Source organism: Symphalangus syndactylus, chromosome 13, assembly GCF_028878055.3.
Source record: "Symphalangus syndactylus isolate Jambi chromosome 13, NHGRI_mSymSyn1-v2.1_pri, whole genome shotgun sequence".
NCBI lineage: Eukaryota > Metazoa > Chordata > Mammalia > Primates > Hylobatidae > Symphalangus > Symphalangus syndactylus.
In genome coordinates this window covers 96,462,672-96,489,334 of record NC_072435.2, presented here as the reverse complement: position 1 = coordinate 96,489,334, position 26,663 = coordinate 96,462,672, and the positions used below count along the sequence as shown (strand labels likewise).

At 38.5% G+C, this 26,663-nt stretch overlaps 1 protein-coding gene and 1 pseudogene across 6 annotated transcripts in view; both read right to left on the bottom strand.

Moving 5' to 3' along the window:
* ANO4 (anoctamin 4) overlaps positions 1-26,663 on the bottom strand; it is a 394,030-nt gene that overhangs the window by 61,848 nt on the left and 305,519 nt on the right. For all 6 annotated transcript variants that reach the window (XM_055236694.2, XM_055236693.2, XM_055236695.2 and 3 more), the window contains one exon: positions 23,345-23,405. In XM_055236694.2, coding sequence (XP_055092669.1) covers positions 23,345-23,405 — 61 coding nt within the window. The remainder of the gene's footprint in view (positions 1-23,344; positions 23,406-26,663) is intronic.
* LOC129459659 (sorting nexin-5-like) lies at positions 1,906-5,370 on the bottom strand (annotated as a pseudogene).

Genomic DNA, 26,663 nt, shown 5'->3' with positions numbered 1-26,663 from the left:
CATCATGGAAAATTGGGTATCTATCCCCTCAAGCATTTATCCTTTGTGTTACAAACAATCCAATTATATTATTTTAGTTATTTTAAAAAGTACAATTAAATTATTATTGAGTATAGTCCCCATGTTGTGCTATCAAGTACTACGTCTTATTCATTCTATTTCTTTTTGTACTCATTAACCATACCCCCCCTTCAGCCCTCCACCCCCACCACACTATCTTTCCCAGCCTCTGGTAACCATCTTTCTATTCTCTACCTCCATGAGTTCAACTGTTTTCACTTTTGGATCTCACACATAAGTGAGAACAACATGTGAAGTTTGTCTTTCTGTGCCTGGCTTATGTCGCTTAACATAATGACTTCCAGTTCCATCCATGTTGCTGTAAATGACAGGCTCTTGTTCTCTTTTTTTTTTTTATGGCTGACTAGTACTTCATTGTGTATAAGTGCCACATTTTCTTTATTCCTACATCTGCTGATGGACACTTAGGTTGCCTCCAAATCTTGGCTATTGTGAACAGTGCTAGAGCAAGCATAGGAGTGCAGATATCTCTTCAGTATATTGATTTCCTTTCTTTCGAATATTTACCTGGCAATGAGATTGCTGGATCATACAGTAGCACTATTTTTGTTTGTGAGGAACCTCAAAACTTTTCTTCATGGTGATTGTACTAATTTATATCCCCACCAACAGTGTAGAAATGTTCCCTCTTCTCCATATCCCTGCCAGAATTTGTTGTTGCCAGACTTTTGGATAAAAACCATTTTAACTGCGGAGAGATGATATCTCACTGTAGTTTTGAGCTGTATTCCTATGATGAGCAATGATATTGAGTACCTTCTCATATGCCTGTTGGCCATTTGTAGGTCTTCTTTTGAGAAATGTCTATTCAAATTTTTGCCTATTTTTAAACAGTATTATTAGGTCTTTTTCCTACAAAGTAGATTGAGCTGCTTATATATTCTGGTTATTAATCCCTTGTCAGGCGGATAGTTTACAAATATTTTCTCCCATTTCTGTGGGTTCTGTGGATTGTCTCTTCACGTTGTTTCCTTTGCTGTGCAGAAGCTTTTTAACTTGACGTGATCCCATTTGTCCATTTTTGCTTTGATTGACTGTTCTCGTAGGGTATTACTCAAGAAATCTCTGCCCAGTCTCATGTCTTGGAGAGTTCCCCAATGCTTTCTTTTAGTAGTTTCATAGTTCGAGGTTTTATATTCAAGTCTTTAATCCATTTTGATTTGATTTTTTGTATATGCGGAAAGATAAGGGTCTAGTTTCATTATTCTGCATATGGATATCCAGCTTTCCTAGCACCATTTATTGAAGAGACCTTTCCCCAATGTATATTCTTGGCAACTTTGTCAAAAATGAGTTCACTGTAAGTGTGTGGATTTGTTTTGGGGCTCTCTATTCTATCCCATTGGCCTATATGTCTGTTTTTTATGCTAGTACTTGGCCTTTTTGGTTACTATAGATCTACAGTATAATTTGAGGTCAGGTAATGTGATTCCTCCAGTTTTGTTGTTTTTGCCCAGTATAACTTTGGCTATTCTGAGTCTTTTGTGATTCCACATAAATTTTAGGATTATTTTTTCTATTTCTGTGAAGCACATAATTGGTATTTTTATAGGGATTGCATTGAATCTGTAGATTGCTTTGGGTAGTATGGGCATCTTAACAATATTGCTTCTTCCAATCTATGAACATGGACTATTTTTCCATTTTTTGTGTCCTCTTCAATTTCTTTTTTTTTAGTAGCACGATTATTTTATTATATACTTTATAAAAAAAACTAACACCAAAGACATACACCATCCCCTCTCCCCCCATCACCTCCCACAGCCACCATGGAAGGAGCTCATACCTTTCCTAATGTAGATCTGGCCATCTTATAAAGTAGACCACATTATCAGTTTCCATATATACCTGTAGATACTTTTCTCCCCTCAAATATTTATATCTCAATTTAAAAAAAGGAGGTGCAAAGAGTACATAAAGACAAATGAGATTTTCTTGCTGTTGTTATAGTACAAACACCAGATGACTACCAGGGGGGTAACAGGAGGCAAAACAAAAACACAAACCCACCTTCAGTGAGGAATGGAAAGTCTGTTACCTGCCTCAAGTTGCTGAATCACCTGCTGTAACTGGCACCTCCCTGACATTCATGAGTTTGTAGGTACATGGGCCAGGTGATTGCTTCTACTTGTTTCCAGAAGGCATATGTCTCCTACATCCTTTCTTAGTAACTAAAGACATACTACAGGAGAACTCAGTATTTAGATTCTGCCCAGAGGTATTAAATGCACAAGGAAAAATTAGTTATGTCCAAGTAACAAGCAATAATATTTTTAAACCAACATGGTTAAATATTAAGATTTGTAGACATCAAAATATTTATTCACATAATTTTAAACTAAAGTTGAAGATAATAAATCTTCCATTGGTAATGATTTAAGTGCAAGTGATGCTTGGCTTTCTTTCACATTCATTTCTTTTCTTCAGAGTGAAGGCATATCAGTTATTCTTGAACAAGTCAATACAGCTCTGCAAAAGGGAGACACTGTTCCTCGCATGTTTTATTTCCAGTTCAGACATTTCAATTAGATTCTTTCTAAATGCTGCCACTTTCTTCTGTTTGAAATTTATCAGTTCTTCTTTTGCAGATTTGGAAAGCTATTCAAATTTCTGGCAGCATTCCTGCTAGTGTACCTTAGCCAACTTGACATCTTTGCTCTTTAAACTGGGCCTTATCCAGAGCTTTGTTTGATTTTTCATAGTCAATGAGGGCTTTGGTGCATCTGTGTAAGAGATCCTTAGCAGCTTCGATGTTGAGCATGTAGTATCAGAGGAGCTCTGTTAGCTTTAAATCTTCATCTGATGAGATTCCACCCTCTACTTTCCTAAGTTTTTCAAATAGCTCAGCAACCTTCAATAGATACTTTTTGACGACTGTAGGCTCTTCTAAAGCTAGGCTATGTAAGCAGGCTGCAGTGTGAATATAGTCATCAGCAACATTTTTATGAGAGCTGGTCATTTTGTCAGCTTTCACACAAGAATCTTTGATCCTATTGTAATAGTTAATAAGGAAGTCATTCTCTTGCTCAAAGAAGTCATCTACCTCCTTAACTCCAGTAAAAAGGACTGCATCAGCACTTTCACCACACTTTTGAAGAAGCCACCAAACATCTCTTTAGTATTTTTCCACCTAACACTTATATCCTGATCATATTCCAGGAAAACATGAAAGTTGCGATCTGTACTGAGAACAGAGTGAGAAGAAAGCCACTAAAGAAAGGCTTCATGGGAGGACACAGTCTTCTTAAAAACAGCGAGATACTCAGCTTCCAGTTCTTATTTCATCTTGGCAAATTCTTCTTTGGTCATAGACCCTTCACCTTCTCCCAGTTTCTGCATCTTCTCTCAAAGACCATCGAAGTCAGGCTTCGTAGGAGCAGGCAGAATCTGCAGCAGAGGCAGGAACGCATGAGCCTCTTGTCCCAGAAGCGATGTTTTCTAGTTGGTGCCTCATTCTACTCTTGCTGGTCCACAGGAGAAAACCACTCCACTCCTATGGGGCTATTTAAAAGTCAACTCCTGTTTTTTCTTAACCTTCCTTATTTCTTCTGGCCATTTAAAAGGAGGTGTCTTCCTGTATTCACTTTGATGACAATCATTTGCCCAGTTTATCCATTACAGACAATCGTTCAGAGCACAACAGTCTCTATACTGTTTCAATGTTGGCCTAAAACTAGTACAACGAATGCTAAACACCAATGATTAGCCATCAAGATTATGAAGTCTCCAGTATTCCAAAGGATTTTTTTCCTAATCCCAAAGGATAATTAAGGACTCTAATTTTGAATGAACAGAACATATCTAAATATAAGCTTCAGTACTAATTTTGTTCAATTATTAAGAAATTGTCATTTGGACAGATTCTTCAGCCTGTGTGGCAGGACAAAATGCATGGAAATCTCCTTTAAAATCAGCTAAGTCTCTGTTCCTGCAGCCAAGAATTAATGATCAAGGGCTGAAAACTGCCTCCTTGAGCACTTTTTTGTTTTTGGGAGACACAGTCTCACTCTGTCACCCAGGCTAGAGTGAAGTGGTGTGACCTCAGCTCACTGCAACTTCTGCCTCCCAGGTTCAAGTGATTCTCATGCCTCAGCCTCCCCAGTAGTTGGGACTACAGGTATGAGCCACCACGTCCAGCTAATTTTTTATATTTTTAGTAGAGACAAGGTCTCATCACGTTGCCTAGGCAGGTCTTGAAATCTTGAGCTCAGTAATCCACCCACCTCGGCTTCCCAAAGTGCTAGGATTACAGGCATGGCCTCCTTCAGCACTTTTGAGAAATCTTATCACATGCTATTACCAATACTAATGTTTCCTAGAAATCAATTCTACTGACATTGGAAAGAAAATACCAGAGAAAAACCAAACCTAAAGGTAAATAAGACTAAAGTCATTACACTGTTTACACCACTTTACAATATAAATAATGTAAGCCTGTATGCATTACCTCAAAGCTGTAACACTATTCCTTCACATATTTTCCACTTACCCAATAGTTAGCAAATACTCTAGTAGGTAGATGAAATCAAAATTTTCACAATCCATTATAAAAAGTGGATATAAGTCTCTTTAAATGAATAGCAAGGCAGAAAGAACTAGCTTATTGGATTTTCTAAAACACTCACAATAAGCCCAGCATAGTCTGTTCTTTCTTTTTTTTTTTTTTTATTATACTTTAAGTTCTAGGGTACATGAAGAGTGTCATGTAGTCACACAAAGTCTTCAGGTTGCCTTGTAACAGAAAACTCTGGACTCTGAAACGTGGGCAGTGTGGTCTTTGTGTGCACTGTAAATTTGACCTTATCTCTCTCACTGAGTGCATCAGGTATGTCAATCTGAAGTGAGGGATCAACGTTCAGGTCCACAGATACAGATCTCAGCTTCCTGCGGTCCTCCTCCTGCTGCTGCAGCAACTCGGGAGCCGTGGCCATGGTGACGCAGGACTCAAGCAGGTGCCGCCTGACCTTGCCCTGCTCCAGGAGGAGGCCGTCGACCACAGGGCCGCGATGGCGACGCGAAGCCATGGACACTCTCCCAGCAAGGCACCTCTAGAGAAAGTCTCTTCAATTTCTGTTGTCAGTGTTCTATAGTTTTCATTGTGGAGATCTTTTGCTTCTTTGGTTAATTCCTAGTTATTTGATTGTATTTGTAGCTATTGTAAATGGGATTACTTTCTTGATTTCTTTTTCAGATTGTTCACTGCTAGCATATAGAAATGCTACTAATTTTTGTATGTTGACTTTGTATCCTGCAACATCACTGAATGTATCAGCTCTAATAGATTTTTGGTGGAGTCTTTAGGTTTTTTCCAAATATAAAATCATATCATCTGTAAACAAGGATAATTTGATGTCTTCCTTTCCAATTTGGGTGCCATTTATTTCCTTCTCATATTTGATTGCTCTAGCTAGGACTTCCAGTACTATGTAGAATAACAGTGGTGAAAGCGGACATCCTTATTATGTTCCAGATTTTAGAGGAAGTGTTTTCACTTTTGCCCATTCAGTATGATGCTAGCTGTTGGTCTGTCACATGTGGCTTTTATTATGTTAAAGTATTCTCCTTCTACACCCAGTTTTTTGAGGGTTTTTATCATGAAGAAACGTTAAACTTTATCAAATGCTTTTTTGTCATCAATTGAAATGATCCTATGGTTTTCATCCTTCATTCTGTTGATATGATGTACCACACTGGTTGACTTGCATATGTTGAACCATCCTTGCATCCCTGGGATAAATCCCACTTGGTCATAATGAATGACCTTTTTAATGTACTGTTGAATTTTGATTGCCAATATTTTGTTCAGGATTTTTGCATCGATATTAATCAAAAATATTGGCCTGTAGTTTTCTTTTTTGATGTGTCTTTGTCTGGTTTTGGTATCAGGGTAATACTGGACTCATAGAATGAGTTTGGAAGTATTCCCTCCTCTTCTATTTTTTAGAACAGTTCAAGTAGGATTGCTATTAGATCTTTAAATGTTTGGTAGAATTCAGCAGTGAAGCAATTGGGTCCTGGACTTTTCTTTACTGGGAGACGTTTCATTATGGCTTCTATCTCGTTACTGATTATTGGTCTGTTCAGATTTTGGAATTCTTCATGGTTCAATCTTGGTAAGTTGTATGAGTCTAAGAATTTGTGCATTTCTTCTAGATTTTCCAATTTATTGGCACATAGTTGCTCATAGTATCCTCTAATAATTATTTGAATTTCTGTTGTATCAGTTGTAATGTCTCCTTTTTCATATCTGATTTTATTTATTTGGGTCTTCTCTTAATAATCAATGAAATTTAGAGAACACTATCATTAACAACAGCAGAATATACACTAGTCCCCTTTTATCTACAGGTAATACATTCTAAGACCCTCAGCAGATGCCTGAAACCACAGATACTATTGAACCTTATATATATTTTGTACAAATTTCTGTTTCCTTCTTCACAATTTCATGCACAGAAGATTCTTACCAACTGTAAGAATATATCTTACAGTTGTATATCTTAGCAACTTCAGTGGAAGATTTTTTCTTTTCTTCTTTACTTATTGAGAACTTTCACCTTTTCACTTAAACAAAGCACTTTACAGCTTCTCTTTGGCATACCCAAATTGCCAGCATCCCTACTCTTGCACTTCGATGACATAATTAAGTAAAATAAGGGTTACTTGAATACAAGTACTGTGATACAGTGGCAGTATCTGATAACCAAGATGGCTACGAAATGACTAATGGGCAGGTAGTATGTACGGTGCATATATGCCAAACAAGGAATGATTCACATCTCATGTGGGACAGAGCAGGACAATATGAGATTTCATCATGCTACTCAGATTTGCGCACAATTTAAAACTTATGAATTGTTTATTTCTGGAATTTTCCATTTAATATTTTTGGACTGTGGTTGATGGTGGGTCACTGAAACTGTGGAAAGCAAAACTGTAGATAAAGGAGAACTACTAATCTTCTATTATTATTATTATTATACTTTAAGTTCTAGGATACATGTGCAGAATGTGAAGGTTTGTTACATAGGTATACACATGCCATGGTGGTTTGTTGCACCCAATAACCTGTCATTTACATTAGGTATTTCTCCTAATGCTATCCCTTCCCTAGCCTCACACCCTCCAACAGTCCCTGGTGTGTGATGTTCCCCTCTGTGTGTCCATGTGGGGAACTACTAGTCTTTTCAAATGTGCTTGGAACATTTGCCAAGATACCATACTGTGGGTCATAAAACATTTCTCAGTAAATTTAAAAGAACTGAAATCACACAAACTATGTCCTTTGAATGAAGTTAGAAACTAACAGCAAGCGGAAATTTAGAAAATCTCCCAAGCATTTGGTAATTAAACAATATGCTTCTACATAGAAACTCACAGATCATAGAAGAACTCAAAAAGGAAATTAGAAAATATTTTGGACTGATTAAAAATAAAAACACAATTTGGGGGATATAGCTAAGCAGTGCTTAGAGGAAATTTATAGCATTAAACTCATATTTGAAAATGAGAAAGACCTCACATAAATAATTAGGCATTCACCTTAAGAAATTAGAAAAAGGAGCAATTAAATGCAAAGCAAGCATGAGGAACAAAATGAAAGATAACAGCAAAAATCAATGAAAAACGAAACATAAAAACAATAGAAAAACGTCATTAAAACCAAAAGCTGTTCTTTAAAAGATCAATAGAATTGATAAACTTTTAGAAAGAATGAACAGGAAAAGAGAAGACATTAATTACCAATTTCAGGAATGACCAATATGATATCATAACACATCCTATAGGAATTAGAAAGAATAGAAGAGAATATTATAAACAAATTTATGCCAATAAATTCACAAATTGAGAAAAAATAACAGATTCTTTCAAAGGCAAAAAAAAAAAAAGATAACCTGGAGAACCTTCCATCCATTAAAAGACTAAGATTGTATTAAAAGCCTTCCTCCAAAGAAAACTCCAGGCCCAGGTGGCTTCACTGGTACAATTTACCAAACATTCAAGATGGAAATAATACCATTTCTACTTTCTAGAAGAAAGTACATTTCCTAACTCACTTTATGAGGCCAACATCACCTCAATAACAAAGACACTAGAAGTAAAAAGTTACAGGCCAATAACCCTCATGAAGATAGATGGAAAAATCCTAAAAGTATTTTAGCAAATCAAATATTGCAACACTCATAAAAGGTAATATATTATGATGAAGTGGGATCCTTGGAATGCAAGATCATCCTATTATTTCATAATGAATCCATGTAATTAATATATTGTCCAGCTTCTAAGAAACAGGATTGAGGATAGAAGATGGCCGAATAGGAGCAGCTTCAGTCTATGGGATCAATGCAAAAGGTGGGTGATTTCTGCATTTCCAACCAAAGTACCCAGCTCATCTCATTGGGACTGGTTAGACCGCGGGTACAGCCCACAGAGGGCAAACCAAAGCAGGCTAGGGCACTGTCTCACCCAGGAAGCACAAGGGGTCGGGGAACTCCCTCCCCTAGCAAAGAGAAGCCCTGAGGGACTGTGCTGTGAGGAACGGTGCACTCTGGCCCAGATACTATGCTTTTCCCGTAGTCTTCATAACCTGCAGACCAGGAGATTCCCTCAGGTGCCTACACCATCAGGGCCCTGGGTTTCAAGCACAAAGCTGGGCAGCCTTTTGGGCAGACACCAAGCTAGTTGCAGGAATTATTTTTCATACCCCAGTGGTGCCTGGAATGCCAGCAAGACAGAGTTGTTCACTCCTCTGGAAAGGGGGCTGAAGCCAGGGAGCCAAGCAGTCTAGCTCAGCAGATCCCACCCCCACGGAGTCCAGCAAGCTAAGATCCACTGGCTTGAAATTTTTGCTGCCAGCACAGCAGTCTGAAGTTGACCTGGGATGCTCAAGCTTGGTGGGGGGAGGGGTGTCCGCCATTGCTGAGGCTTGCGTAGGTGATTTTCCCCTCACAGTGTAAACAAAGTCGCTGGGAAGTTAGAACTGGGTGGAGCCCACTGCAGCTTGTCAAAGCCGCTATAGCCAGACTGCCTCTCTAGATTCCTCCTCCCTGGGCAGGGCATCCCTGAAACAAAGGCAGCAGCCCCAGTCAGGGGCTTATAGATAAAACTCCCACCTCCCTGGGACAGAGCACCTGGGGGAAGCGGTGGCTGTGGGGGCAGTTTCAGTAGACTTAAATATTCCTGCCTGCCAGCTCTGAACAGAGCAGCAGATCTCCCAGCACAGTGTTTGAGCTCTGCTAAGGGACAGACTACCTCCTCAAGTGGGTCCCTGATGCCCGTGCCTCCTGACTGGGAGACACCTCCCAGCAGGGGTCGACAGACACCTCATACAGGAGAGCTCCAGCTGGCATCTGGGGGGTGCCCCTTTGGGACAAAGCTTCCAGAGGAAGAAAAATAGGCAGCAATCTTTGCTGTTCTGCAGCCTCTGCTGCTGATACCCAGGCAAACAGGGTCTGGAGCGGACCTCCAGCAAACTCCAGCAGACCTGCAGCAGAGGGGCCTGGCTGTTAGAAGGAAAACTAACAAACAGAAAGGAACAGCATCAACATCAACAAAAAGGATGTCCACTCAAAAACCCCAGGTGAAGATCACCGACATCAAAGACCAAAGGTAGATAAATCCACGAAGATGAGGAAAAAACAGCACAAAAAGGCTGAAAATTCCAAAAGCCAGAATGCCTCTTCTCCTCCAAAGGATCACAACTCCTCGCCAGCAAGGGAACAAAACTGGGTGGAGAATGAGTTTGACGAATTGACAGAAGTAGGCTTCAGAAGGTGGGTAATAACCAACTCCTCCAAGCTAAAGGAGCATGTTCTAACCCAATGCAAGGAAGCTAAGAACCTTGAAAAAAGGTTAGAGGAATTGCTAACTAGAATAACGAGTTTAGAGGACATAAATGACCTGATGGAGCTGAAAAACACAGCATGAGAACTTTGTGAAGCACACACAAGTATCAATAGTCAAATCGATCAAGCGGAAGAAAGGATATCAGAGACTGAAGATCAACTTAATGAAATAAAGCATGAAGACAAGATTAGAGGAAAAAAAGAATGAAAAGGAACAAACAAAGCCTTCAAGAAATATGGGACTATGTGCAAAGACCAAACCTACATTTGATTGGGGTACCTGAAAGTGATGGGGAGAACGGAACCAAGTTGAAAAACACTTTTCAGGATATTATCCAGGAGAACTTCCCCAGCCTAGAAAGACAGGCCAACACTCAAATTCAGGAAATACAGAGAACACTACAAAGATACTCCCGAGAAGAGAACCCCAAACACATAATTGTCAGATTCACCAAGGTTGAAATGAAAAAAAAAAAAAGTGTTAAGGGCAGCCAGAGAGAAAGGTTGGGTTACCCACAAAGGGAAGCCCATCAGACTAACAGCAGATCTCTCTGCAGAAACCCTACAAGCCAAAAGAGAGTGGGGGCCAATATTTAACATTCTTAAAAAAAAGAATTTTCAACCCATAATTTCATATCCAGCCAAACTAAGCTTCATAAGCGAAGGAGAAATAAAATCCTTTACAGACAAGCAAATGCTGAGAGATTTTGTCACCACTAGGTCTGCCTTACAAGAGCTCCTGAAGAAAGCACTAAGCATGGAAAGGAAAAACTGGGACCAGACACTGCAAAAACATACCAAATTGTAAAGACTATCGACAATATGAAGAAACTACCTCAACTAACAGGCAAAATAACCAGCTAGCATCCTAATGATAGGATCAAATTCACACATAACAATATTAACCTTAAATGTAAATGGGCTAAATGCCTCAATTAAAAGACACAGATTGGCAAACTGGATAACGAGTAAAGACTACCCATCTGTGTGTTGTATTCAGGAGATCCATCTCCATGCAAAGACACACATGGGCTCAAAATAAAGGGATGGAGAATATTTACCAAGCAAATGGAAAGAATAAAAAAAGCAGCAATAGTAATCATAGTCTCTGATAAAACAGATTTTAAACCAACAAAGGTCAAAAAAGCGCATTATGTAATGCTAAAGGGATGAACACAACAAGAAGAGCTAACTGTCCTAAATATATATGCACCCAATACAGGAGCACCCAGATTCATAAAGCAAGTTCTTAGAGACCTACAAAAAGACTTAGACTCCCACACAATAATAGTGGGAGATTTAACACCTCATTGTCAATATTAGACAGATCAATGAGACAGAAAATTAACAAAGATATTCAGAACTTGAACTCAGCTCTGGACCAAACGGACCTAATAGACATCTACAGAACTCTCCACTGCAAATCAACGGACTATACATTCTTCTCAGCACTACATCGCACTTATTCTGAAATTGACCACATAATTGGAAGTAAAACACTCCTCAGCAAATGCAAAAGAACGGAAATCATAACAAACAGTCTTTCAGACCACAGTGCAATCAAATTAGAACTCAGGATTAAGAAACTCACTCAAAGCTGCACAACTACATGGAAACTGAACAACCTACTCCTGAATGACTACTGGGTACATAACAAAATTAAGGCAGAAATAAATAAGTTCTTTGAAACTAATGAGAACAAAGGCACAACGTACCGGAATCTCTGGGCAACTGCGGAAGCAGTGTTTGGAGGGAAATTTATAGCACTAAATGCCCACAGGAGAAAGCGGGAAAGATCTATAATTGACATCCTAACATCACAATTAAAAGAACTAGAGAAGCAAGAGAAAACACATTCAAAAGCTAGCAGAAGACAAGAAATAACTAACATCACAGCAGAACTGAAGGAGACAGACACAAAAAACCCTTCAAAATATCAAAGAATCTAGGAGCTGTTTTTTTAAAAAGATTAACAAAATACATAGACCGCTAGCCAGACTAATAAAGAAGAAAAGAGAGAAGAATAAAATAGGCACAATAAAAAATGATAAAGGGGATATAACCACTGATCCCACAGAAATACAATCTACCATCAGAGAATACTATAAACACCTCTACACAAATAAACTAGAAAATCTAGAAGAAATGGATAAATCCCTGGACACATACACCCTCTCAAGGCTAAACCAGGAAGAAGAAGAAGAAGGAAGAAGTCGAATCCCTGAATAGCCCAATAACAAGTGCTGAAATTGAGGCAGTAATTAATAGCCTACCAACCAAAAAAAGGCCAGGACCAAAAGGATTCACAGCTGAATTCTACCAGGTAAAAAGAGGAGATGGTACCATTCCTTCTGAAACTATTCCAAACAATAGAATATGAGGGAATCTTCCCCAACTCACTTTATGAGGCCAGATCATCCTGATACCAAAACCTAGCAGAGACACAACAAAAAAAGAAAATTTCAGGCCAATATCACTGATGAACATCTATGCGAAAATCCTCAATGAAATCCTGGAAAACTGAATCCAGCAGCACATCAAAAAGCTTATCCACCACAATCAAGTTGGCTTCATCCCTGGGATGCAAGGCTGGTTCAACATATGCAAATTAATAAACATAATCCATCACAAAAACAGAACCAATGACAAAAGCCACATGATTATCTCAATAGATGCAGAAAAGCCCTCCGATAAAATTCAACACCCCTTCATGCTAAAAACTCTCAATAAACTAGGTATTGATGGAACATATCTCAACATAATAAGAGCTATTTATGACGAACCCACAGCCAATATCATATGAATGGGCAAAAGCTGGAAGCATTCCCTTCAAAAACTAGCATAAAACAAGAATGCCCTCTCTCACCACTCCTATTCAACGTAGTATTGAAAGTTCTGGTCAGGGCAACCAGGCAAGAGAAATAAATAAAGGGTATTCAAATAGGAAGAGAGGAAGTCGGATTGTCTCTATTTGCAGATGACATGACTGTATATTTAGAAAACCCCATCATCTCAGCCCCAAATTTCCTTAAGCTGGTAAGCAACTTCAGCAAAGTGTCAGGATACAAAATCAATGTGCAAAAATCACAAGCATTCTTATACACCAAGAACAGATAAGCAGAGAGCCAAATCATGAATGAACTCCCATTCACAATTGCTACACAGAGAATAAAATACTTAGGAATACAACTTACAAGGGATGTGAAGGGCCTCTTCAAGGAGAATTACAAACCACTGCTCAAGAAAATGAGAGAGGACACAAACAAATGGAAAAACATTCCATGCTTATGGATAGGAAGAATCAATATTGTGAAAATGGCCATACTGCCCCAAGTAATTTATAGATTCAATGCTATCCACATCAAGCTACCACTGACTTTCTTCACAGAATTAGAAAACACTACTTTAAATTTCATATGGAAGCAAAAAAGAGCCCATATAGCCAAGACAATCCTAAGCAAAAAGAACAAAGCTGGAGGCATCACTCTACCTGACTTCAAACTATACTACAAGGCTACAGTAACCAAAACAGCATGGTACTGGTACCAAAACAGATATATAGACCAATGGAACAGAACAGAGGCCTCAGAAATAACGCCACATATCTACAACCCTCTAATCTTTGATGAACCTGACAAAAACAGCAATGGGGAAAGGATTCCCTATTTAATAAACGGTGTTGGGAAAACTGGCTAGCCATATGCAGAAAATTGAAATTGGACCCCTTCCTTACACCTTATTCAAAAATTAACTCAAGATCAGTTAAAAAATAATGTAAAACCTAAAACCATAAAAACCCTAAAGGAAAACCTAGGCAATACCATTCAGGACATAGGCATGGGCAAAGACTTCATGACTAAAACACCAAAAGCAATGGCAACAAAAGCCAAAATAGACAAATGAGATCTAATTAAACTAAAGAGCTTCTGCACAGCAATAGAAACTGTCATCAGAGTGAACAGGTTGAAACCTACAGAATGGGAGAAAATTTTTGCAATCTATCCATCTGACAAAGAGCTAATATCCAGAATCTACAAGGAACTTAAACAACTTTACAGGAAAAAACAACCCCATCAAAAAGTGGGCAAAGGATATAAACAGACACTTCTCAAAAGAAGACATTTACACAGGCAACAAACTTTTGAAAAAAAGCTCATCATCACTGGTCATTAGAGAAATGCAAATCAAAACCACAATGAAATACCATCTCATGCCAGTTAGAATGGCAATCATTAAAAAGTCAGGAAACAACAGATGCTGGAGAGGATGTGGAGAAATAGGAATGCTTTTACACTAATTTACACTTTTGGTGGGAGTGTAAATTAGTTCAACAATTGTTGAAAACAATGTGGTGACTCCTCAAGGATCTAGAACCAGAAATACCATTTGACCCAGCAATCCCATTACTGAGTATATACCCAAAGGATTATAAATCATTCTACTATAAAGACACATGTACACGTATATTTATTGTGGCACTATTCACAATAGCAAAGACTTGGAACCCAAATGCCCATCAATGATAGACTGGATAAAGAAAATGTGGCACATATACACCATGGAATACTATGCAGCCATAAAAAAGAATGAGTTCATGTCCTTTGCAGGGACACAGATGAAGCTGGAAACCATCATTCTCAGCAAACTAACATAGGAAGAGAAAACCAAACACTGCATGTTCTCACTCGTAAGTGGGAGTTGAACAATAAGAACACACAGACACAGGCAGAGGAACATCACACACAGGGGCCTGTTGGGAGGTAGGGGGATCGGGGCGGGATAGCATTGGGAGAAATACCTAATGTAGATGACGATTTGAAGGATGCAGCAAACCACCATGGCACATGTATACCTATGTAACAAACCTGCACGTTCCGCACATGTATCCCAGAACTTAAAGTATAAAAAAAAAAAGAAAGAAAGAAACAAGATTGTCTTAGTTAATACAGGAAAATCTTTTGGCAAACTTCTATACCCATTCATGATTCTTAAAACCCTCAGTTCCTAATAATAGAAGGAATGTTCTTCAACTTGATAACAGACATAGATGAAAATCTGTGGTTTCTATCATACTTAATGGTGAAAGACTAAACACATTCCCCTAAGACTGGGCATAAGGCAAGGATGTCTAGTACATAACTTGTATCCAACATTATTCTGGAGGTCCTAACCAGTATAAGGCAAGAAAATGAAATAAAACTCATATAGATTAGAAAGAAAGAAAACTTATTTATTTTATAAATTTCTTAATCATCTATGTTGAAAATATTAAGGAATCTATAAAAAAAAAGCTGGAAGCACTAATAACTGAGTTTAGTAAGTCACAAGATATATGGTCAATATACAAAAGTTAATTGTATTTCTATGTAGTAGCAATGAATAACTGGCAATTGAAATTACAGAAAAATACTATTTGTAAAAAACTAAAAAAAGCCAATATATAGGCATAAATTTAACAAAGTATCTGGAAGCCTTGTACATTGAAAATAATAAGACATTGCTTAGATAAATTACAGAATATGTAAATAAACAAAAAGCTAAACGACACTGAATCTTTCCAAACTGACATTGATTCAACTTAATCCTAATCAAAATATCAACACTTTTTTGGAAGAAATTTAAGTGCTGATTCTACAATTTATTTGGAAATGCAAAGAACCTAAAACAGCAAAACAATTTTTTAAAAGAAAAATATGATTTTAGCAGTTATTATTATGCCATAATAATCTAGACGGTGTATTACTGCCATGTGTACACATACACATCAAACATAATAAAAATTCTGAAAACAGACCCATACATATATGGCCCATTGATTTCAACCAAAACGTACCGAGAAAATTCAAAAAGGAAAATAATGATGTTTTTGACAAATGGTACTAGGAAAACTGGGTATCTACATGGAAAGAAATAAATCTGCCCCTTACATTATGCCATATACAAAAACCAACTTGAAATAAGTCATAAACCTAAACATATGAGCTAAAACGATAAGCTTTTTAGAAGACAATATAGACGAAAATCTTAGAAACTTTGAGTTTGGCAAAGATTTCATAAATAAAACATAAAAAACGAGGGCAGAAAAAAATTTAAATTAGACTATATAAAAAGAAAAAAAACTCTTGTTTTTCAAAAGGCACCATTAAAAAATAAAAATGCAAGCCTCAAACAGGGAAAAATATTTGCAAACACATGTATGATAAAGCATTTCTATCCAGAATATATAAAAGTACTCTTTAACTTAAAAAGAAGACAAACAACCCAATAACAAGTGGGCAAATGATCTGAGCAAACACTTCACCAAGTAAGATGCGCAGATTGCAAATAAGCTCATGAAAAGATGTTCAACATCGCTACTCATTAGGGAAATGCAAATTAAAACTGCAATGAGATAATACCATATACCCATTAAAATCACAAATTATAAAGACTGACAATTCCGAGTGTTTGTGAGAATGTGGAACACCTGGAATTCTCATATCATGTTGATATTGACTACAAAATGATATGGCCGCTTTGGGAAACAATTTCTTAAAAAGTTAGGCATTCACTTATCACATGATCCAGCAATGCCACTTTTAATTATTCATCCAAGATTAATGGATACAAAGGCTTTTATGAAAATGTACAAAATGAAAAAACTAGAAGAGCCAATAGTTTCCAGGTTTATTTATAATAGTTAAAAACCATATTGAACACAAATATTCATTAACTGGTAAGTAGACGAACAAATTATGACATACCCAGGCTCTGGAATACTACTCTGTACTAAAAAGAAACCAGCTACTGACACATGCAACAGCATAAATGAATCTCAACAGCATTAACTGAAGTGAAAGTAGCCAGACACAAAATGCTATATATTGAATAATTTAATTTGCATGAAATTCTAAAACAGCTGAAACTACAGTGGTAGAAAGCAGGTTTCAGGTTGCCAAGGGACTGACTGCAGAGGCATGAGGAAACTTTTGAGAGGATAAAAACGTTCTCTTAGGCCGGGCGCGGTGGCTCACGCCTGTAATCCCAACACTTTGGGAGACCGAGGCAGGCGGATCACAAGGAGATCAGAACCATCCTGGCTAACACAGTGAAACCCTGTCTCTACTAAAAATACAAAAAAATTAGCTGGGCATGGTGGTGGGCGCCTGTAATCCCAGCTGCTCGAGAGGCTGAGGCAGGAGAATGGTGTGAACCCAGGAGCCGAGATCGTGCCACTGCACTCCAGCCTGGGGGACAGAGCAAGACACCATCTCAAAAAAAAAATAAAAAATAAAAAGTTATCTTATATATCATCATTATGGTGATGCTTCCATGACTATATATATTTGACCTAATTTGTTGAATTGTTCACTTAAAGTTGCTGGATTTTATTGCACATAAATTATACTTAAAGTTGAAAAAAATCTTGCCATAATCCCACCACATAAAACAAACCACCATTAGTATTATGACATCATTTCTTTCTGTTTTCATTTACATTTAATATATTCAAAATCGTGTTTTACTTGTATACTCTATACCCTACTTTAAAAGAATTTAAATACAAGCTTTGTATTATCACATGCTTTGAAAGAGCAATTTATAATAGCTGCTTATAATTTACCGAACTGTTCTTTTATTGTTGGACATTTACATTGTTCACAAATTTTGCATATTATAAATAACTAAAGCTAGGAAAACGTTTTACACATGTGGTTTTTATTCTGGAAATTGGATCTTTTCTGAAGCCAAGTTCTGCGTAATATTTTGACTGAACACTAGAATGCCTTCTAAGGGGCCTGCCAGCCACCAGTTGGCCTCCACTTTCACCTCTCCCTGCACTGTTGCCAGAGTTATTTCCCAAATACAATTAATGATGTCCCTTCCCGGATTATAACTCCAGTTGGCTTTCTGTTGCTTACAGCGTGAAGCCATGTTCTCTTGTGGCACAAGTGGCCTGTGATAAGCAGCTCTCAGCCTTCGACAGGTACTCTGCTATGGGTTGAACTGTGTCCCCTCAAAAAAGGTCCCAGTGCCTCACAATGTGACCTTATTTGGAAGTAGGGTCAGTGCCCATGTAATTAGTTAAGATGGGGTCATAACTGGAGTAGGCTGGGCCCTTAATCCAATATGACCAGTGTCTTGAGAAGAAGATAGCCATGTGAAGACAGAGACGCGAGGCAAATGCCAGGTGAAGACAGAGGCAGAGATAGGAGTGATGCATCTACAAACCAAGGAAGGCCAAGGACCATCAGCCATCACCAGAATCCAGGAGACTGGCATGGAACAGATCCTTCCCTCACAGCCCTCAAATTCCCACTGACATCTTGATTTTGGACTTTGAGCCTCCAGAACTGTTATGCAATAAACTATTGTTTTAAGCTACCCAGTTTGTAGTACTATGTTACAGCAGCCCTAGGAAACTAATACACACTCAACTTCCCTATCACTCTGAACAGCCAATTCTTCCTTTTCAGAGCTTCACAAATACTCCTGTCACCTAAGAATGTTATCTGCACCTCTCCTTCCAACCCCACTACTTTGCCTGGCAAAGCTAAGACTTCTTTCCAATATCTCTTCTTGGGTGAACCTTTTCTGCTTTTCCCTTTGCCTCAGGAAGTTGACTACATAAACCCTCATTGTCCTGTTGTAAATTGGACTTGCCCTGTATTATAATTATCAACTCTCCTTTAATATACTGAGATTTTTGAAAGCAGAGATCACATCTAACTCATTTTTGTGTATGAGTTAATGAGATCTTAATTGACACACTTCATAGAAGATGCACAACATGGTGGACACACTTTTGAATGACTCTGGAGTGAAACAGACCAGATCTGGTTTAAAGTTTAGGCTCCACACCTTATCAGCTACTGGAATCCTGGGCAAGTTGCATAACCTCTCTGAGCCTCAGTATCCTCATCTATAAAATGAAGTTAGTAATTTTTTTCTTGTGGGTGATGAGAAATTGATGAGGTATCCTATGTGAATGTGCATACAAACATGGTAGGCCTTTAGTAAACGTGCACCTTTTTCAACATACAATTACCATTTTTTTTGTTGAACATGTAGATAAGACTATAAAATATAAAGTTAGCATAAATATCTAGAAACAAAAGGCTGATTCTTGCAAAATTTATTTTTTTAAATGAGACATACTTCATTCTCCAATTACTAACAGGATCACACTAAATAATTACCATCTTGTCATTTTTATTAAAGAGCTTTGTGGATCTTGCTTTGTGTGTTTACTGGGGACAACTTAACTTTTAGCAATCCTAAAAGTAAAAAATGAAAAACAAGGGGGAGAGAGAAAGAAAAAACAAACCAAACCAGAAACAGAACAGAGGGAAATAATCTGCTTCCCCGACAGGTCTCTGCCAACATCCAGTTCCCTAATGACTCATTTTTTTCCCTCAGGAGAGGAGTTATTTTGTCCATAATCATTCTGCCCCTTGGACCTTTCTGAACAAAAATGAGCACTGAGGAATGGGCCACACTGTAATTCCAGCCCAGACCTAGGCTCACAGCATACCTCGGGGATCCCCAGGGAGCCCTGCACTCGCGCAGATGTGACCTGAACAAAGGTAGTAGAGTTCTGTCAGGATTCCTAACCCAATGCCAAGGCCCTCCCAGTTGCTACAAACTGGTTACAGATGGAGCCTGATTATTTTTTTCCGGTGAACACACAAAGCAAAGGCAACAAAATGAACACGTCAAGCCCAGCCCTTCAGAAGTCTTGTAAACCACTTATATCTGCTCTCATCAGCTCCATATCTAGCAATTTCCTGAAAATAGAGTGCATTTGTTTTCTTTAATGCTGTAATTTGTCAATCATAAGAGATGATCCTGAGACCATTAAACTGAGCTCCATTAGAACTGACACATTTTTATAGAACATCACTGTCTCAAAGCAGGATAAATAAGGCTCAGGACAGGCATAGCAGTCCTTTATTTTAAGGTTCAGTTCTCTAAAACAGAAGGAAATGGTAACAAACAATAACTGATTCTAACAGTAGAGCAGAGGAGCTCAGACCGCCCAGTTTAACTCTTGGCTTTGCCACTTTCTAGCTACTGTGCAGTTTCCTTATCTGTCATGTGAGGATAAGAACAGTACCTTTTTAAAAGTTTGCTGGAGAGATTAAATGAGATGATACATGGGCAATGCTTAGGACTGCATTTAGTACACAGTAATCCCTCAAAAATGAATGCTATTAATATAACTGTTAATATTGTTGACTCTTTCAGATTTCTGCAAAAGGCATTATCTCTATCTACAAAGAAACACTTGGGGCAACTCATTCTTTTTCTCAAACTAGCACATTTCTGGGAATAATATGGGATTTAAGCAATAAGTTGTCATCTAAGACAAAGAAATTTAGAGGGTGAATTATTCCAGGTATGTCTTGCCTGGAATGGCCCTAAAGTGTTCCTTTGTGCCCAAATTTTATTATAGAACATCCATCAGAGTCTTACAAAGTATACTCCAAAGCACAAGGTCTGTTAAATCTACAATCCACCCACTTTCAACCTCAGAAACTTCTCAACTCCATGCTCCAGGCAGCCAGCACCAATCAGCTGAGGTTGGCAAGGGGATAAAACAAAACCTGCTTGTCATCCATAACATAAAACACAACTTGCAAAGAGGGCATGCAATCCATTTTATAATGGAGGTAGTGGGGAAGAGTAATAACCTCTGCCTTATGAACAAATGTCATCATACCAAAATTTACTTCTAGGTAGTCTCAGGAGGTAAACTGTGAGAAGAAACCATTATTTAATTCAAAGTGTATTTGAAATTGGTGAAATATTGAAGTGGGTAAGGAAGTTTTGTGTTTTAATTCTTCCAGGATACCACCAGGATACCACTGTTTATAGAGAAGCATTAACTCATTACACAGTAAATCAGCAGCCCAAGACAGAGCTTCCAAATGACTATGCCAGGAATAATAATAATGCCCTTTTCAACCCTTTTGGCTTCTGAGGCTAGGGTGTTTGGGACAGCCCTATCCATGGCCATGAGGCGGCTCCTCCATGTATAGCAGCATGCTGTGTAAATATTTTCATCTTTATGTGTGCTATGACCTGAAAAGTTTAGGAAATGAATACATTTAGGTTTACAATATACATTTAGTATTTAGGTTTACAGAATACTATATACATTTAGGTTTACAGAATACATTTAGTATTTACAATACTGGTTTAAGAAATGAATACACTTCCAAAGTCCCCTCATTTGTGACCATGGCAAAGTTTAAGCATTATATGGCTTATCCTAATCATAGTGTATGATACTAATAGATTCTAGTAAAACTAGATACGCATTCTTTATCTGAGAGCTCAGTCCCGTAATCAAAATTCTGTTAGGGTTAGTTTTTTTGCAAGAGACAAGGATGCATTAAGGGTAGCATGAACAGTGAAAGCTTTTCACAAGGTCCACCAAGGGAGGCAGGAATCCTACAGGAAAAAAGACATGGCCTATTCAGAGACAGGAATATGGAAGCCCAAAGCTTGAGAGAGGCCTCAGCCACAAGAGAGTCTGGGTCTTCATCCTGACACTCCACTAATAACATGACTTGGCTATACTCTCTCTTTGCTCCTCTCTGGGGGATTGTCTTGCATTTTCTCCCAGTTGGCTTTTTCGCCCTCTAATTTTTCCACTAGTTCTTTGCTTCTACCTATTTCTAGGTTCTGATTCTCATACCTTTAGCCTCCTAATTCCTCCTGGTCCCTACTTCTACCCAATGGTCAATTTTGATCTTTCTCTTTCTCCCTCCCTCCTGCCCTCTGTATTTTTCAGTGTCAGTTCCTGCTGCTAACTCCCTATTTCCCTTTACATTTCCTAGTCCACATTCTGGAAAATAAGAATCTGGGTGGCCCTACCAGTCCTTGTCTGGGCAGAACCTCAGGCCTTTTCCCAGGCCACTCCCCAACCTGTGGTTTGACTGATCTTGGTTCAAATGCTTACTGGCTGAGAGGGACTGGAGTCATGGGGTTCAAAACATGTCCCTTCAACAGAGCTGTGATGGGTGGGACAATTTTCCTTTGACAGTCTCTAGGTACAAAAGACACAATATATCAAGAACAAGCTTCCTCAAGTGAACAAGGTTTTATTTCCACTTATCAAAAAAGACCTCTTAAATACATTCACTGTATCATAAATAAATACTTTTGGTAATTTCTTTCTCTTTCTTCTTCTCTTTTTCCTTCTTTCCTTCCATCCATCCTTCTGTCCATCCATCCATCCATCCATCCATCCATCCATCTATCCATCCGCCTATCTATCCATCGACCCACCCATCCATCCAACAGAAACTTACTGATTCCATCTATCTAAAAAAAAAAAAAAAAAGTATGAGATCTCTGATGATCATAATGGCCCTCGAGGACCATAAATCTACTAGGCAAGATAAATTATGTGTGAAAATAATTTTAAGTGCCCTAAGAACAAAATGCCACGGAAATTCAAAGGAGAAAGACATCTTTTGGCTGGAGCAGATGACATTTCAGCTGGGGCCTGAAAGATGGGGAAGATTCCAATATTCATAGCAGACATAATGAACAGGATGAGCCTAAGTCTAAAGTTAGTAGAATTTTGTTAGATCAAAATTCAGATTTTGGCAATTAAAGTTACGGGAGAAAAGTATAATTGTAAAAAATTCAAACCAGACTAAAAATATATAGCATAAAGCTTATCTCTCATCGTGTTCACTTACTCTTCCATGAATCTTCCTTTCCAAAGGTTAACTGCCATTAACTGCTTTCCATGAATTTGTGAGATGTTTTTCTATATCATTAAGTTGAAGCTTTATAATTATTTGACTATTACATATTAGTTAACCCATTTTACAAAGAGGTAGGTTAAATAACTTGCCAAAAATCACACAGCCTAGTGTGTAAAGGGAGTTGAGATTTCAATCAAGTCCTGTTGCTTCCAAATATTTGACTGTTTTCATCACACCTTGTGTGATGGGGCTGTTAGCTTGAAATGATATCAAAAAACTCAATTCAGTCCTGTGAATAGGCCTTGTTTTTAGGGGTAATTTTGTACAGAGCTAGAAGAAAGCTAAAGGTGGGTACTCACACGTTAGCCACTTACAATAGAAAGTCCTATATATACTGAGATGGTGTTCCAGTTCTCCCCTACCTAAATTAAGTTGTACCATAAGCTTTATTTCTGTGTCCAACAGAAAGTAAATTTTACTCTAATAACCGAGTGCTAACGACACTGTTGAAGGTTTAAGAGAAATCAGACATGTCTCTCTTCTACAATATCGTTTAAAATAAACCCAATAAATTATTTACCAACTTTCTACTAATAGGAAAGCCAACTCCATTTACTCAAGCTTCTTTCTTTCACATCCAAAGTGAAACTTCTAAAGGAATATATCACAGGGCATATGAGGAAAACTCAAGTTTTATGGTTATAAAACACTTACCCCAGACTGCCATGAAAACAGCAAAGAAGACAGTGGCTCCATTGTCAAAAAGGTGGGTTACCTGTGAATAATAAGAATTGGTGTTGAGCTAATTTCTCATATATGATATTCCAATTCAAATTTTTTCAAGTTCTGTAAAAATAGCTGTGATTATATGAGTTTTACAGGCTTTGTTTTGGGTGGGGGGAATATTCCTTTTGAACCATAAATAAAAAAAGGCTTCCTCTAATTGCAAGGTAGTTCATATATACAGGATACAATTTGTTCTCTTTATGTGGTTATCATCCAGTTGAACATTTATCAGCAGCCCCAATAGTGCTACTAAGAATTCCCTTTTGTGCAAAACAAAACTCTTACACACGTACATATGTATATGGATATAGTTATATTTAGGACCAGGAAGGTATTGTTAGTGCTGCTTTAAATGTTTTCAACTTCCCAAGCACTGTTTTTAATGCCTCATTTATTCACTTTGAAAACATGGCTATTTTGTTTATGTAGTTTTGAGCAAACATTTTCTGGACTGCCCTCTGGATATCAGCCTGATAAAAAAGAGCAGAACCATTAAGCAAATCCAACTCTACCCTTATTAAAGCCTTGGGTAATCACTATATTTACCTACTGCACATAACACAAAAGCAGCTAGCAATACTTTATTGCTAGAATAATATATTCTATTGCAAACATCACAGAAGAAAGCAAAAATATCCATTTTTACTGCAAAACTGCCAAGCTCATTCCTGCTTCCAGTATAAATAATGCCAATGTCCATGACAAATTGAAATGATGACTGATAGGTTCATAAAGAATAACCTTTTTTGGGGGTACTTTATAGCTACCTATAAAGTACACTTTATTGTCCCTTCGAGAATGCACCAAATATAAACAGGTTTTTCATGTTATATCAGAATGTGAAGTATTTCAGATTATTCCAGAAGTTTCTCTTTCTTTGAATAGAGGAGAGATGGGCAGCACTCAAATATCTACTGTGAGACAAATGTCTGAAGCTTATCTATTTCATATGCCAGAGGGAATGTTAAGCTGTATATTGGGCACTCAGTATCAAACCAAGCTTGAAGGTTCTAGTGGTATTTGATTGGACTGTGCTCTCTATCAGAGTTTGTTGTTGCTGTTGTTTGTTTGTTTTTGAGATGGATTCTCACTCTGTCACCCAGGCTGGAGTGCAATGGCACAATCTTGGCTCACTGCAACCTCCGCCTCCTGGGCTCAAGCAATTTTCCTGTCTCAGCCTCCCAAGTAGCTGCGATTACAGGCACCTGCCATCATGCCCAGTTAAGTTTTGGATTTTTGTAGAGACAGGGTTTCACCATGTTGGCCAGGCTGGTCTCAAACTCCTGACCTCAGGTGATCCGCCTGCCTCGGCCTCCCAAAGTGCTGGGATTACAGGCGTGAGCCACCACGCCTAGCCTCTATCAGAGTACTTATTGAGAAAGTGTAGCTTGCACCATCAGTGTCCATTCTGGAAATGGACTGCAGTTATCATTGCTTTTGGCTACCCAGATCATCTGTCTTCCATTCTCCTTTCTCCAGGTAACTCCTGCTGGTCCCAAGGGACACACGGCTCAAAATAGAACCAATCAGGGTACTGCCCCGGGGCTCATATACAAACATTTGGAGACAGACAGCTTTCCGCTGCAGTTATCAATTTGACAATATATGAATAAGGAGGGGTAAGGTTATAGGGGCTCTGGTTCCTAATGAGATGGTCAGTTAGCTTAAGCTGATGGCATCTTCTGCCAAAATCAGTCCTGGAGAAGCAAGGTAGTAGATTCCAGGAACAAACAAAACACAAAAACAAAAAACAAAGACCCTGAGAAACCTCAGGGAAGATGGGAGGTTATCTTGAACTGGTATGTGTGTGATGGTGGTGGTGTGTGGGGAGAGGCAGGTTGTAGATACCAGGTAGAGTGAGAGCACAGGTTAGAGAAATACATAAGCTCTACTCTAGCCTCTCTCCCTTAAATGGCCATTGGACAATTAGTTTCCCCTCCCTCAGAAATCAGCTAAGCAGGCCACACCACAGGTGCTGGTGTTCCTGGAGCAATATCAGGGAATTCTCAAAGTCCTGCTCAGTTAGACATGGGTGAAAAGCAGGTGCTACCTGGATAGCTGCCCCAGGGCATTCACTCCATAGTCTACCTCCTCTTAAACCTCAGCATTGGCAGATTACAATCAAGGGAAAGTGCCCAATTCTGCTTTGTTCTAAGCAGGTTTAAAAATGAAACTGACCAGAAAAGTCCTCTGATAGAGTGGTACCACACAGTCGTGCCTGGGGCACGCTCTCCTTTCTGTAACTCACCAGGACTGACAAACTTGGCCTTGGCCTCTGACCTTTACTCAAAGTGGCTGATGCCTCCAGAGGACAAGTACCCACAGGCCAAAATAATAAAATATATGGGGAAGACAACAACCCCTCCCCTCCAAAGAAGATTCCCATAGACATAGTGTAGCAGCAGACCAGGAGTTTAAAATAAGCACAAAAATCCACTTAAGGAGACAAGGGAAGGAAGACGTAAGCCTGGAGCCAAGGCAGCTGGTAGCCGTCTTTTCTGCTGTACAGAGAACTAGTCTACAGAATGATCATGTGGGCAGGGACACCGGGGTCCCTGGAGGACCAGTTCCAGGCTGTGAGGCCCACATGATCCCACAGTGTGAGCTACCCCAGTATCTGTTCTGGCAAAATGTACCATTACATCACTTTCTGCCTAAGCCAGTTGGAGTTGGGTTTCTGATTCTTGCAAACACAAGAGTCAAGGATACAGCATCCCTATCAGCAGAACAGCCACTGATTGGACTAGATCCTAGCTCCAATCTGATCTAATATTTCTGTGTATCCACAGTCCCATGAAATCACTCTGACATCTCTAATAAATATTTCTAAAGGAAACCCTGTATAACTCCAATTCTGTCATTCTAAAGCTTTTTATCTTTCATTTTACTAAGTTTCTAGGCAAGGCCAAATGTTAAATTCAGAATCTAAACATCTTGTGGCTCAGTAGGGCACAGTGGTAAAGAAGGCATGTTTTGGAGTGCAATAAACCAAGGCCCAGCTACTTATTGCTGCATGACCATGCATGCGTAATTTGAGTCTCTGAATAAAATGGAAATAACAACACTTATCTTGAAGTTGCTATGAGAATTAGAAATAATCAATGTAGATTGTCTAGCTATTATTATAGCTGTAACTATTATAATTATTATTGTTCTAGGTCTTAAGTTTGGGAGGATAACTGCCAAAATAAGGCCCTATAAAATCTGAGCACTCATAAACTATTCATGATGATTCTTTAAAATAATT